Source organism: Macrosteles quadrilineatus, unplaced genomic scaffold (genome assembly GCF_028750875.1).
Source record: "Macrosteles quadrilineatus isolate MER2022 unplaced genomic scaffold, UCM_ALF_1.0 Scaffold_1__1_contigs__length_201487025, whole genome shotgun sequence".
In the NCBI taxonomy this organism is placed as follows: Eukaryota; Metazoa; Arthropoda; class Insecta; order Hemiptera; family Cicadellidae; genus Macrosteles; species Macrosteles quadrilineatus.
Window position 1 is genome coordinate 169,963,317 of NW_026542594.1, and position 14,782 is coordinate 169,978,098.

The following is a 14,782-nucleotide window of genomic DNA, read 5'->3' on the forward strand; positions in this document are numbered from 1 at the left end:
TACTGTACTGTTGGCCTTCCGGCGGCCTGCTGGCGACCCCATACACGTAACGATCGGCCTGAAGGGGGGGGGGTTGGCCGGACGACGACCCCATACACGTAACGATCGGCCGGCCGGCGTGGACTGTTCAGGCCGGGCCGGCCGGCCGATCGTTACGTGTATGGGGGGGGGCATGACGTAACCTTAGATAAAACATGTTTTATCCATGACGTAACTTAGGGTACATCTACGGCCACAGGTGGTCGTAGATCTCCGAATGAGATTATCAATAGTGAACATGCTACCCTGTACCATAGACCAAGACTAGACAACTGATATACATCATCCTATACAGTGCTAGTGCAATACAGTCCTCTAATTAAATTTCCCCTCGAGAATTATGATAAATACACTGTTTTGTTATAGTACCAGTGTAAATTTCAATACACTACACCACACTTAAATCTCTATGTTTACTGGTTTGACCTTAGCGAGTCTAAGATGATTTCCATCCAACTGAGAAACAACCGGCCGGTAAGAAACAATAATTATATGACAATTCTTATCAGAAATAAGGAATCCTCCATGATAATTTGCTAAAATTAAAATAAAATGACCTTTTATGTGTAAATTTTTTGACAATTTTCTAATTTATTATTTCTAGAATTTTACTGCATTTTAATTCAGTTAAAAGCTGGTCTGATATTTTAACTCCACGGTGATGGCGCAGGAATGTAGATGTTGATAATAAAATAGTTCTCTAAAGATTGTACTATACTCTCTACATTCATAAGGTTTTTCTGATAGAAATGTCACGTTTAACTTAATTGATATTTTATTGATATCCTTTGGAATAATTCTTGTATTAGTGACAATTTTTCAATTATTTTCATTATGTCTTTGCGAAATCTAGTGTATTGACTTCCGCTCTGAGATGGGTTCTGCAAGTTTCCTCTTGAGCCGCCAATTGCAATCTCTCTCGTCATTTGCCTCTAGGAGTTCGGTGCATCGCTGTTTCTTATCCGAAGTAAATCGACACCTTTCTACAAAAATGAGTTTGCCACGAGTATATTTCGACATGACTGCCGATGGGCAAGCCGTAGGAAGAATTGTGATCGAGGTAACTGCATTTTATTTTTATATTATTACGAGTTATGAGTTTAAAATCACAACCCGGAACACCGGGCTACCTACCTGTTCTGAGAATGGCGTGGTCATGCAATGCCTCATTTGACTAAACCGTTTACCAAGCTCATGAAGGATAACTTTAGGGAGTGTCTTATTACATCTAAAATTGTCTATTTAACATATTTTTTATTAAATTTGATTTCTAATGGATCTAAATCAACTTTGCAAACTAAGTTTAACTTGGAAACTGGGAGTGAGGTCATGGTTATTCTTGGCCGGCAACGGGACTGATAGCCTCTTGAGTGAAAGCAGGCTATAGGCATGCAATATGAGATTAGATGATTTGGAGATGTCATTCACAATATAAGTTAGGCCTAGTTCTCAATCTTGGCTACAATTAACTTAGGCCTAGGCCTAGGGAAGCAGAGAATGGATTTGTTCAGACTTTAATAAACTTAGGCTATGGATTAGACACCCTATAGTCTAACTTAAGTCAAAAGTTAAAATCCTAGACCTCATAAAGCACATTAATTTTAATAACCTACCTTTTAATTGACCAGTTTTAGCTAGGGCCTAACTTAACCTACTTATTTCTGATAGGCCTAGGCTATCAAGCTTAGATAGGCCCTAACTTTAGTTGTTGCGGCAATTATTTAGTATGTCTACATTGGGATAAATGTAATTTTTAGATGTCAAACTTATGTAGAGTTTTTCTTTTAACTTATTTGATTTTCATTTTACATTCCAACAGTAAGCTCCATTTTGATATTTGGTAGGGTGACCCGGGGCAATTCTGGCACGGGGCAATTATAGCAATGGCCTATATTTTTTTTAAATTTCAGCTTTACAGATCAGTGAAGCAATATTTGTTATTTCAGCATATACCTCCTATATATAGGAAAGCATTTTTGTAAAAATAAAATGTTTGCAGTAATTTTTATTAGCGATTAAAAAAGTACTTTCTTCCACAGCCCGAGGATATCGAAACATCGCACACGGCTAATTTTTTTTCCCCTATGAATTTTATATTTTATTTTTTTTTATACTCAAAGATAATTGTTCAGACTTAAAACTTCATGAACAAAAATAGTAATAGCAGTTATCCCTTTAAGATATTTAAATTTAAATGGGTGCTATAATTGCCCCATTTTCATATGCTATGGGGCAATTGTGGCAAAGAACCCGGGGCAATTATGGCAGCTATATATCTTTATACAAATAATGTATAAATTAAAGAATAAATTGTATAACAACGTGTGTTATGTGTAATATGTTTCATTTCAGTTCATTTGGATGGCTTTGTAAACACCTTTTGCTTAGATTACTCTATGGCAGCCTGATTATTTTTATTGTTTATTGTTGCTAGAAGTTTTGAGGTTAAGGCCCTTGTACGCTTGTACTGTCTTACCGGTTTATTCACAACTTCCTTATAAATAAAGATAGAACAAAAATTAAAATACCATCTTAAACAGCTAAATTAGGCCTATGCCATGATTGCCCCAATGTCAGAGCAATTTAAACAATAAGGAAAATATAAGGTATTGCTATAATTGCCCCAAGGTTGGGGCAATTCTGGCATCTGACACTCCAAAAAAAAAACCTCAAACCCCCTTAAGGGGAGTTTGAGATTGTTGTCTAAATATATGAAAACACTAGAGGAATAACATAGAATTACTATGGTAATTGTCAAAATAAAATGAAAAATATGTTCACCGCGGTACAAGCAGTTAAAGTTAAGGTTCACGTCTGGCTGCCAGAATTGCCCCGGGTCACCCTACAATTTAGTGCAGTAGGCCTAGGTAACATACCGTACCTTACAAGACTTGCTTAACACGTTCGCTGCTGAGCACTAGATGCCGGGACGGCGCCAGTTGCTGAACTAACGCTCGGCCGCTGCGTGACATTGCCACCGATACACTGAATTACAATAAAAACAACAGTAGTTATACTGGATGGCAATGTTCTGCAATAAAACTGGCTTTGGATATAGTACTAAGTGATTCTGATAGATAGCAGCACTACCCAGGTTACAGTCGTTAAAGTAGTATCGCTATCTAGCAGGAAAGAGGTAAAACAAAGCCCTGTTCCAAACGACCCTGGTGGTGATTTGGAAAAACTATATTTTTTATTGTCAGAAAAGTACGTCCCCACGAGCTGCAAAGAAATATAGAACGCTTGTGACGTGCTGGCTTATCCATAGCAACGTTAAACAACAATGAACGGTGACGTTCTGGAACGTTCTTAGCTCCTGGCGCCGTGGCCCGGCTGACGTTCCGGAACGTCCGTAGCAGCGAACGTGTTAAAGCTAAGTTAGTTACAGGGCCTACCATAATGTTGAGTGAAAAACAACGCTGAATCCAAAAATGCAATCAGTTTTTGTTGGAGAGATTCCTAAGTGGCTGTAAAACGTGGGTTAACCCTCCGAGTGTTAGGCTATTTGTCGATGCATCGACTCACAAACACTGTTTACGGCGAAGGCTGACAAAATAAAAAATTGTAAGTATGACTGACAAAATCGGATTGAACTGGATCGAGTTAGGTATCGTTTTATTTTGCAGATTCAGAGCTTTCTCCGGAGGTCTGTCTCTAAGCGCTTTTCATTTTACTTGGTTCCGAAAATATTGTAGCAGACAGCTGACGTGCGTATTTGTAAACAGCTTGGTTAACCTCCCACCGATGACTGATGTGTTTTATTACCTTTATCATTGTTTTAGTGTTAAAAATCAAAAGTAGTGATATACGTGGTGCATTTTAAGAAGATTTAAGTGATTTTGAGAATGAGAATGAGAATGAGAATGAGAATTTTATTTGGTCTTTTAAACATGCAGTTACATGCAATCAGACAAGTCATTTATAATAATCATCTGGCAACAATCAGTTAGGCTAACAGTCCCAGTTAGTAAACTGGGTTGACTTAGCTTAAATCACACCATGCACAAAAACAGGCAAATATAATAAATAAATAAATAGTTAAATAATGACAACTACAATAGTGAATAAATAGTGCACAAACTACTCATATCTACTTTCAAAAAACACACCATGCACAAACTACTTCAAACTTCAGGCACAGCAAAAGCAATCAAAAGCATCTACTTACAACAGCTGTAGGAATTTCAAAAAATTCTTTTAAAGCATACAAAGGATGCGCCAATAGCAACTCTTGCAGTTTCCGCTTAAACTGGCGGATCTCCAGGTTTCGTGCTGAATAAGGCAATGCATTAAATAGATTTATTGCTAAGATATCACAGTTGAGTTGAGTTTTTCTAAGTCTAACATAAGGTATATCTATTAGATGTTTATTTCTTGTGTCATGCTCATGCACCTCGGCTCTAGTTACTACATTCCCAATACTATTTTCCTTAAACTTAACTAAAATATCAAAAATATACAAGCTGTAAACAGTCATCAGTTTCTCAGATACAAATAAGGGTTTGCAATGTGCGTCATAAGAAGCATCAGCTATTAACCTAATTGCCTTCTTTTGAACAGTTAAGATATTTTTAACATCAGTTGCACTGCCCCATAGGCTTAGGCCGTATAAAATTATACTTTGAAAAAATGCAACATAGGCTACTTTTAAGTATTGTTTGGGAACATTTACCTTCAAATTTCTTAATAAATGTACAACTCTTGATAATTTGCTGCATGTCACTGCAACTTGATCATCCCATAACAACTTATTATCTAGGGTTAAGCCAAGTAATTTAACATTATTGGAATCATTGATAGGCCTATTGCCTAACCGCCTTAGAGAAAAAATCAGACTTTGAGTTTTGGCATTATTTAAAAAGAGATAGTTTGCACGGAACCAGATAGCTGATTGTTCCAAAGAACGTGACATATCCCCTGTTAGCATGGCTTCATCTTTACCTGTACACACAAGAGTAGTGTCATCTGCGTAGCTAATGACAGTTGCGTCAGTGTTATGACTTAGATCATTGACCATGATTAAAAAGAGCAGAGGCCCCAGGATTGAGCCCTGCGGTACACCATGAGACAATGTTTTGGCACGAGAACTCTGCCCTCTAGCAAACACAACCTGCTCCCGGCCACACAGATAAGACTCAATCAAACTGAGTGTTCTAGGCCCAACCTTATAAAATTCAAGTTTTTTGATTAACAGTTCATGATCAACTGTATCAAAAGCCTTGCTGAGATCACACAAGGTGACCCCAGCAAGACTACCCTCTTCAAAACTTTCAAGAACAATCTTAACCAAATTGTCGACCGCAGCAATGGTCGACCGCCCTGCACGAAAACCGTATTGAGTGTCCGAGAGCAGGTGGTTTGATTCAAAATAAAGGGCTGGTTGATGATCCTGAAGAAGTAGGTAGTGATATTGATGTAAATTATCAGCCAGATTCTTAGCTATGGTTAGGCTATGCATTCTTAGCTAAACGCTCTGTACCGAAATCTGTTTTTTGCCCATAACCTATTTATTTGCAAATCTACTTCCTTATATTATTATATATTTGTAATCCTCATAAAATTAAGAACAAAGTGGCTATTTTCAAATATTTGTAGGCCTAAATAATTTATACAATTTCATTGAGCGCGACCTTATTTTTTTTTTGATAATTTTCCAAAATATTTTTTTTTACCTAAAAAATTTTTTTGAAACAAATGTTCCTTAAAATGTTTTATGTATAATATTGAAGCCCATAATTTTCCAAACAAAATGGTATCTCCTAGAACAGTATAATTAACATTGTTTTCAAGCTTCTCAGATCCGTTTTAATAAAACCTTGCAAATGAGCAAAAAATAGGCAGACATTAAGGCCAAAACAAGGGACACCCGGAGGGTTAAATTTACAAATTTAAGGTTCATTTAAACTTAGCGTTAACTTAAGATGTAATTTAGGCCTACTGATGGTATATGGTGTGGTCTGGACGGATCCGTAGGCTAAGTTAGGTATGTGGGCTGAGGACTGAGTGGGGAGAGCAAAAAGCTGTTTATACTCGACTTAATGCAGAATTTAAGTTAAGTAGGTAAGATCAATTCGTTTTGAAACTAAATAAGTTACAAATCAGCTCTACTTATTTAGGAATATGGGGAAGGTAGGTCGGGTTTTTTGCGGATTCGTGACTGTATTAAACTTATGTGTTTTTGAAGTTAGGTTAGGGCCTAGATTAGGAAGTTTAAGTTATGGTTTTTAGTTAATGAGTCGGTTCATTAAACCTAAACTTTAACTTACCTAACTTAATCAAGCCTATCATCAAAGGACTTAAGTTAATACAGTCACAAACCCACATCAAGTTCTACCTATCTTCCTCACAAGTCTTTTCTGTCATAAAATGGGATTTTGAAAATTCAAGTGTAGGCCTACGTGAGGTTGGGCTAGGTTAGGTTTCAACTTAGATTAGGTAGCTGAGCTTAATTATCTTAAGTTAATATAAAAGGGATTCAATAATAACTTCTTTAAGTTACTGCAGTATGCCTTAGAGGGCCAAAGAAAATGGAATCTCTTATTTGGTTCCATTATTACACACGTAATATTATTTACGCTAACTTATTATAGCTGCTGATACTTGAAATTATGCACTGTGGCACGTTTTCACTTTTAGGCACTGGGATTATGCACTATGGGATCATGCACTATGGGACGTCAGTTAACAGACGTTGAGGGTTGAAATAAGTACGATCATGTCGTTATTGATGTGGCAGTGGCATGGAGCCTCTATTGCTTGTATTTTACGAGAATAAATTAAATTTTTTTATTATTAATGTTGATATAGCCTATGACAAAGTTAATAAGTTAGTTGATGTATATTGTAGTTGAGTTAGGCTACCGTATTTTCTAAACGCCATTAAAGTCAGTTTGCTCTTACATCCAATTAACTTATTGTATATTGTCTGATTTTGCATTCTCGTCGTCGTGTGTGGTTTTGTTGGTACTTCTGTATTATCCGGAGGCCACCTTTTAACAGCGCGCTGCGGCGGTTTTGTTAGGTTGGGTTATCATTAATGGAAAGAACATACCACACTTTAATTGACTTACTGTCTATGCTGTATTTGACATGATTAAAATTAGCGGCCTTTTGAGCGATTTCGGCGAGGATTGAGTTAAATACGTCACTGCCGAGAGCTGCCACACCAAATAGGCCTACAGGCGGTGACAGGTGATGCGCGCACTCCAGTCAACGACCTCACCTTGGCTTACTTGGAGGGGATTTGGGGAGCGAAAGTATGAAGTTTATGACTCATCTGGTATTGTTTGATTCATAATGCAACGAGGAAAGTCCTACTTAATATATTTATGATAACACAACCTAACATATAGGCTAACCGCCGCAGCGTGCTGTATATGGGTGGCCTCCGGATAATACCATAATACTGTTTTGTTGGTTGGGGATCAAATGTAAACAGCCTTCACTTTACAAACTTCCCCATTCAGTGTTAGTCGCTGCTAGATCTCGGGCTCGTCCATACCAGAAATATCTGAATAACTCAACCAAACTGAAGCTTAATATTAATTATTTAATCGTACGGCCACTTAGGAATCTCTCTGACAAAAACTGATTGCATTTTTTGATTCAGCGTGATAAAAAACTGTAAGTATACATCTACATCATATCCCAATGTAGACACACTAAATAATAATTACCGTTGTTTCTTCCCAAGGCTAGACTGCCTAGGGTGGTTGATTGTGTAACAATTTGATCTAAAAATAAACACCATACTCAATTCATAATTCTAAAGCTGCGTTTAAGTTACACCACAGTTTGGAACAAAAGGTTTGAAATTTTTGGTTGTCAACACTTGTGCATTTAAGCTATCTATTGTAAACTTTAGTTTTAGAAACAAGTGTTTACCAACAAAAGTTCCATAACCTTTTGTCCATAAGTATTTCTTTGATTTTGTTGGAATCAATTTAAGTTTCTCTTGGACCTAAGTTAATCAGCGCGGGAGACGGACTGGCATCTAGTGTGCGGCGTTTGGGCGTAAGTTAAGTCATGTGGTGGTGTGTAGGCGCGGGGTAGCGGGGAAGTGTTGTAATAGGCCTAAACATCAACATTTTTCTTCTAAAACAAATGTTTCCTCATGTTAGGAACACCCTTTGTTCTTTACCGACTTCTGGTGGGAAACAAAATATCTGTTACAAAGTAGCCTAAACCTAAGTTACCAATTACCGAACACATGCCAGAAACCGTACACGCCAGTTTAAGTTTTATCGTACCTCAAATAATTAAATAACTTAAGCATCTGCTTCTATTTACTGTAATCAATAAGTACCAACTGAAGAGTACCGGTAGCTTAGGTCACTTAAATAGCCTACATTTGTGTACATTTCATCAGTCCGAACCGAAGACAAATGAATATTTGTATATCGTCACTGATCAAGTTACTACTTTGATTTAGTCAGTTTTGATTGTTCATTTCGTTCACAGTTTTGGCGAATTCCTCCAAATTGTTAAGCCTAACTTAGCCTAAATCTTTTTCCTTAAGAAAACAGTTGACTTCCTTAGGCTTCAATTTAATTTTATTAAATTAATTTTTATTGTATAAAATTAGAAAAAATTGTCAATAGCGTATGGTATACATAAGCAAACGTATAGTCAAAAAAAAATCATTTGTTACACGGACAACTCGTTTGATCAAAGCTCTTAGACAAAAATTCAGTGTATGACATATAGGCCTAAACAACTATCTTTTTAGGAAAAATCATTTTATAAGGACAACTTATTTGGTCAAAGCTCTTAAAAAATTCCGATAGTGTAATAAAACACCTATTGTCTGATGAAAAAAAATCTTTTGTTGGGCCTAGATGGACTACCTACTAACTGGATTTGTCAAAGCTCTTTTTCTTGAAAAAAAAAGTTCCCGAAGAAACGCGCCAGTAGGCCTTTCCACTAAATGTTGTTCCCTGTCCTCCCTTTCAACTTCAACACTAACCAACAATCTCGCTATTCGTTCTGCTTCGTCCATTTTATAATATCACTAAATAAGGTCAAACATAAGGGCGCACACGGAACTAGGCTCCGAGAAAACCAATGCATCACAGGGCGCACACGCAAGCTACTTCCAGTAGTGACACGAATCACTCCCCAAGGTCGACTGACACCTGGGAAAGGAGTAATAGAGTAGCCAAAACCGATTCCGCGAAAGAGGTGCGTGAGATATGGCAGGCGAAAGCCCTGCCGAAAACAAACTATGGTTTTTATATTGAAAAACATAGTGACTCGGAGGTAACCTACGTGATGCGCCCGATGGATGGTTAAACATGTAGACTAGCTTTAACTTAAGTCCCCTACTAGGACATAAAACTAGATGAATTTAACCTAAGAAAATACAGCATGCATGGCCAGCTTAACATCTAGGGCCTATACATTTATATTTCTAACGTATCTCAACCTAAATTTTAAAATTAAGTTATTTGTTTCAGCTTCGAAGTGATGTTGTACCAAAGACCGCGGAGAACTTCAGAGCGCTCTGCACCGGAGAAAAGGGCTTTGGCTACAAAGGATGCACATTCCATCGTGTGATCCCCAACTTTATGTGTCAAGGTGGTGACTTCACCAAGCACAACGGCACTGGAGGAAAGTCAATCTACGGCAACAAGTTTGAGGACGAAAACTTCACACTGAAGCACACTGGCCCTGGTTAGTAACATGTTATCATTTGATATTATGATATGTTAAGATCTGATATAATAGGCTATACTGTTAAGGTTCCTATTGATTTTTGGAGCACTTTATAAGCGAAATATCACAATTTGCAATCAGTTTTATTGTCTTTTCTGTCGATTGATAAGTTGGCCTAGGCCAAAAATAAATAAAGGAAAAGTTAAAAGCAAAAAGTTAAATGAGGTCATTTTTAATTTGGCCAAGAAAAACATGGCCTAACTCCTAATTTTGTTGTAAGTTTAATAAAATTTTTTTTAAAATAAATTCTAGGCCTAAATAATAAATTCTAGGTGTTTGTAATCTATTTTACAAACCTGTTTGTGGGCTAATCTTGCACTGAAATGTAGTTAAAGGCTACTACATTACACATTACTACCTTACAAGTTAACACAAGTTATTAAATGCTATCATCAATCAGGATTTTAAAGATAAATCATCAGATTAAAGACAAATTAGCATATTTTAACCTAAATATGAGTAAAGAATGATGAGCGTAGAATGTAGCGAGATGTTTTGTGTAGCTTTGTTACTGAAACACCAGCTGTTTCGTTAGCCAGGCTAGGTCCATATTTTTCAAAGCCCAATAATTAACCCTTTAAGGCAATTATGAGTGTTGCTTGTCATGGCATTTTGAAGTGAGATAGCCATACTGCTATATCACTGGCGCTGAAGTAGTTTTTCACATCTTACCTACATGCACTAGTGTCACATATGTACAACATAGTAGCTTTTGCACAGCTAGGTGACCTAGTGGCTACTGGCTAAGGCATAGCACTGACAAGTGACTCGCTGCTTGATGGTTATTTAGGCTAGACATGTGTGGGTTCAATTCCTGTACATGAGGAATCCATATTGAGCTTCTAATGTGAGGGTGCACCTGGAATAAATGTCTGGCAGGTGTTAGTTGAGAAGTTGAAGGTGAAATTAAGTAAGTTAGTTTTAATAGGGATTGCACTCAACGCCTGTTTCTTTTTATTTTATTATAGAGGAGTGGGACACAATTTTTTTGGGACACAAATTCTGCCTTTTATTTGGTTGGATAAAGATAGATTGTGTTTAAATAGATAAATGCATTAACAGACTTCAAACAAAAATATTTTATCATTTACAATTTATGGTAAACTACAAGTAGACTTGTTTGTGTATTTATCTTTTATTTCTAAATTGCTATTTGTGACCTAAAACTAAAGGTAACAACAATGTAATAAAACGAACGTAAAAAATCAGACATAATACATCGGCGACAAGCGCTTGCATTGTTATGACATCGCCAGCTCATATGTCTTAGTTATTGATTGTCTTTATTGTCACAGGCATTTAAACGGCCAAAATACATAAGCTATCAATCAAAAGATTATTTGTTTATAACCTAGTACTACCGAGTTAGTAGGCTGACTACCTATAGTGTACAATTTGTTTGATTTTGATGCAGAATCATAGCTGAACGTAATGTTAATGCTTCAGATATGGAATAAATCGCCCAATATTGTGTGCATACTAGGTGTAGAGCTAAAAATCCTCCAGCTGATGAACTAGAATAATAAATTTACATGGAGAGTGTTCAGAATTTATGCTTTTACCCACCAAAGACTTCTGCACATCTAATGCTTAATAGTTGACCTTGGTAAATAGTAAATACTGTGCACTAGCTATGTGATACTAGTCTAGTTTGCTAATATTTTATTTTTTAAGACTGTGACACAATGGATAGTGATAACAACTAGTGATGCAAGAAATAATATATAAATACATATCAAAGATAGATTTTTTTTAAACAATATTTTAAATCTTGTGCATGCAGAAAATTGAAAAACTTTCTGAAAAATCTCTCTGAAATTGTGTTTTATCAAGGTCAACAACTGTAATCGCAGGTAATGCTGTCAAGGTCTAATTAATTTCACAATTCCTCTGTGGCATGATGTCTAATTTCAAATTTATATGTTCTACAATGTTTAAATTACTGCAAGTTTATGTGAAAAACTATTGTGAAACTTGGTTAGAGGTAAAATTCAACAATATTGTGTTTACTTAATATTTTATAAGGACTGTTAACATACAAAGTATTAAAAACAATATAATATAAATAAAATATAAAAATTTATATTAAATAATATTATATTATAAAATTGCTTATTCCACATACAGTAGCCTATTTTTAAAAGGTTTTATGCATAAAAAGTTGGTCTGAGTATTTCAAAGCTCCACATTATTCATAATACCCCAAATAAAATCTCAGAATATTTGTTTATCAGTAAGAGAGGTTTTTAACTTCCAGTTCTAGACTCAAGGGAGAAAGTCAGGAAGATTCCTCCAAAATCATGAATTGTTGGTTTAATTATGGGAACTATTTGTGAGAAAGTAGAATTCAAATAACAAACAATTGCCTAACTATCCCTGACTACATGTTGTAAATTGACTTGTTTGCTTTTAACAAAGTAATTAGGACCCTTGAAATGTAATGTAAATGTTCTACAAAAATAAAAAAAAATAAAAATCTGGGCTTAGGTTAGCTCAAAAATCATATAGCCTAATTAGACTCATTTTTACATCAGTTTCACTCTAATTGTTGTGTATATTTTACTGTGTGAACTATCTTCTTCTGTTATAATAATACAATAAGACACACATTCTTTAACGGGATTGCTTTTAAGTTTACCCTATTGGCAAGAAAAAAGTAATGACGTAACGTAAGCACACTCGAGCAATTTTTGTTTGTTATGTCCTACCTTCACTTCCCAGTACATAATCTATAGACCTAGAGAGTTGCAGCACTCTCACTTGGAAAAAATCCATTTGAATAAGCGGATTTGCACCCGGTACCACAGAAAACATATTACTATAACCCAGAATGCCAACCGCATGGTAAAAAGCATTAAGTGTTTTGAGAGAGCTTTGCCTGTCAATCGTAGGCAGCGCCACCAGCGTTGCCATGCACTCAGCATAGCAACGCTGGTGGCGCTGCCTACGATTGACAGGCAAAGCTCTCTCAAAACACTTAATGCTTTTTACCATGCGGTTGGTATTCTGGGTTATAGTAATATGTTTTCTGTGCCGGTACCTGGGGAACAGAATTCCCGCAGTCTATCACTATACCAGCTAGCTCCCACACTCAAGCATTAGCCTACAACCGTTTTCGCTGATCCTTAATCCATGAGGGGAGATGAACTAATTACAGTTAACTATTTTAAAAGCTAAGTTAGATAAACCCTGTTTCAGGTGTGATGTCCATGGCCAACGCTGGTCCCAACACCAACGGCAGTCAGTTTTTCATCACAACTGTAAAGACCAGCTGGCTGGACAACAGGCACGTTGTGTTCGGTTGCGTTGTCGAGGGCATGGACGTCGTAAAGAAACTGGAGGGCTACGGCTCCCAGAGCGGCAAGACCACCAAGAAGATTGTCATCGAAGACTGTGGCCAACTGTCATAAGTTTAAATGAATGGTCGTTGAAACAGTAATTTAATCAGAGTAAAGCTCCTGAACAAATCACTAACCCCGCTCTTGAGTCCATTCCATTGTTTATTGTGGATAGAGCCTAGGAAGAAGTCAATTTTATTTTATACGACTGGCCACAAGTTAGATTTTTTATCGTAATTGCAATATAGGAATTGTTATGTCTGAAGAATGAGTGTGCTGTAACGGTTTTTTACTCAGTTTTGTTAATTTGCATTTAATTTTGTTCATTTTTTTAACTTACTAAAACTGCAATATAAATTCTAGAAATAAATCATTTTGTCAAAACGATGTTTTGTTATTTACTGTCCTAACCCTGTCATTGATAGGGAAGAGTATTTATGTGTACCAAGAATAATTTAAAATAAAAAAAATGTCATCATCTGGATTCTTCAAACAGAATTTAAAGGTATATGGAATTTATTTTAGGAAGGATTCACTCACCCACCTTATTTAGATATCTCTAGATTTAGATCTTAATAATAAGGGGAAGGAGCTTACCTGGCCCCTCATTATTACTCATTATAAATACCCATTGAAAATAAAAACTTTGGTTTCGTCTCTTCATACTGCAGCAAAAACAGCTGTTTTAAATAAATGTTATTTGCGGGTCAAAAGTAGCTCTTATACTCCCTAGGGAGTGAAAATCAGCTGTTGTAAACTTTAATTGTGTGTATTGAAAATATTTGTCGATTGACTTAATCGGTTGTAGCTTATTGTTGTATTATTGTCAATAGTTTTGACATATCGATAGTTGATATTATAATTTACAGTATTTCTTGCTGACAGTAATGTACTAAATGATCGAATCATTTACTGAAAAGCTGCTTATTTGCATTAGCAAAATGAAAACAAACTGGAAGCTGTTTTGAGAGGTTATCTTTATATGAAAAATAGTTTCATGTTTTTTTACTAATGTTAAATTATGTTGCAATATGATAAAAAATATTGTCCATCCCACAGGCAAAAAGTGTCTTTTCAACACTCGCTCATTTTCTGACCTATAATTCTAATAAAATAAGTTTTGATGAATATGTTTACTAGTATGATTATTTGTGGAAGATATTAAAAGTTTCTGTTTTTGACTTCAGTTTGACTTTTCAAACACTGAATTTGCTGTTAACTTACTTACATTTTTTCTATTAATTTCTGCCCTTAAACAGTGCCATGGGGATGCGGAATGTAACAGCAAGTTTGGTTGGTTAGGCTAGGTTAGTTAAGAACAGAATGACAACAAAACTTGAGTGTCCATTACTGGAAAACTGCCCCCCCCCCCCCCCCCCCCGATCTCTGACGTCAACATGACGTAGAAACCTGCTAGGTGGGGGGAGGGGGTTTATTCTTTTGGCAACCCAGTGCCACCATTGGTATCCCAGGAACTATTATATTTAGAAAAAATATTACATGCCGAACATGGAAAGTATTTTCATATCCCATTAAAAATATGGATTCCACTTGTTCAAAAATGGCATTCATCTTGAATGAATGTCAAGAATAAAGACGTTTTAAAATCAAATTAACATTAATATTGCAATAATAAAAAATACAAGATTTTCCCCTTAATAATTTTTTAGGTTAGATGTCATACTGGATAA

At 36.1% G+C, this 14,782-nt stretch overlaps 1 protein-coding gene across 1 annotated transcript; it reads left to right on the plus strand.

Annotated features, from left to right (window-relative positions):
- The first annotated feature begins 444 nt into the window (after positions 1 to 444).
- Positions 445 to 13,475, plus strand: LOC128989751 (peptidyl-prolyl cis-trans isomerase). Its single transcript, XM_054411790.1, has 4 exons — positions 445 to 513; positions 893 to 1,099; positions 9,495 to 9,711; positions 12,952 to 13,475. The coding sequence occupies exons 1-4, from the start codon at positions 481 to 483 to the stop codon at positions 13,161 to 13,163; spliced, it is 669 nt and encodes a 222-aa protein (XP_054267765.1). The 5' UTR covers positions 445 to 480; the 3' UTR covers positions 13,164 to 13,475.
- Positions 13,476 to 14,782: the final 1,307 nt, after the last annotated feature.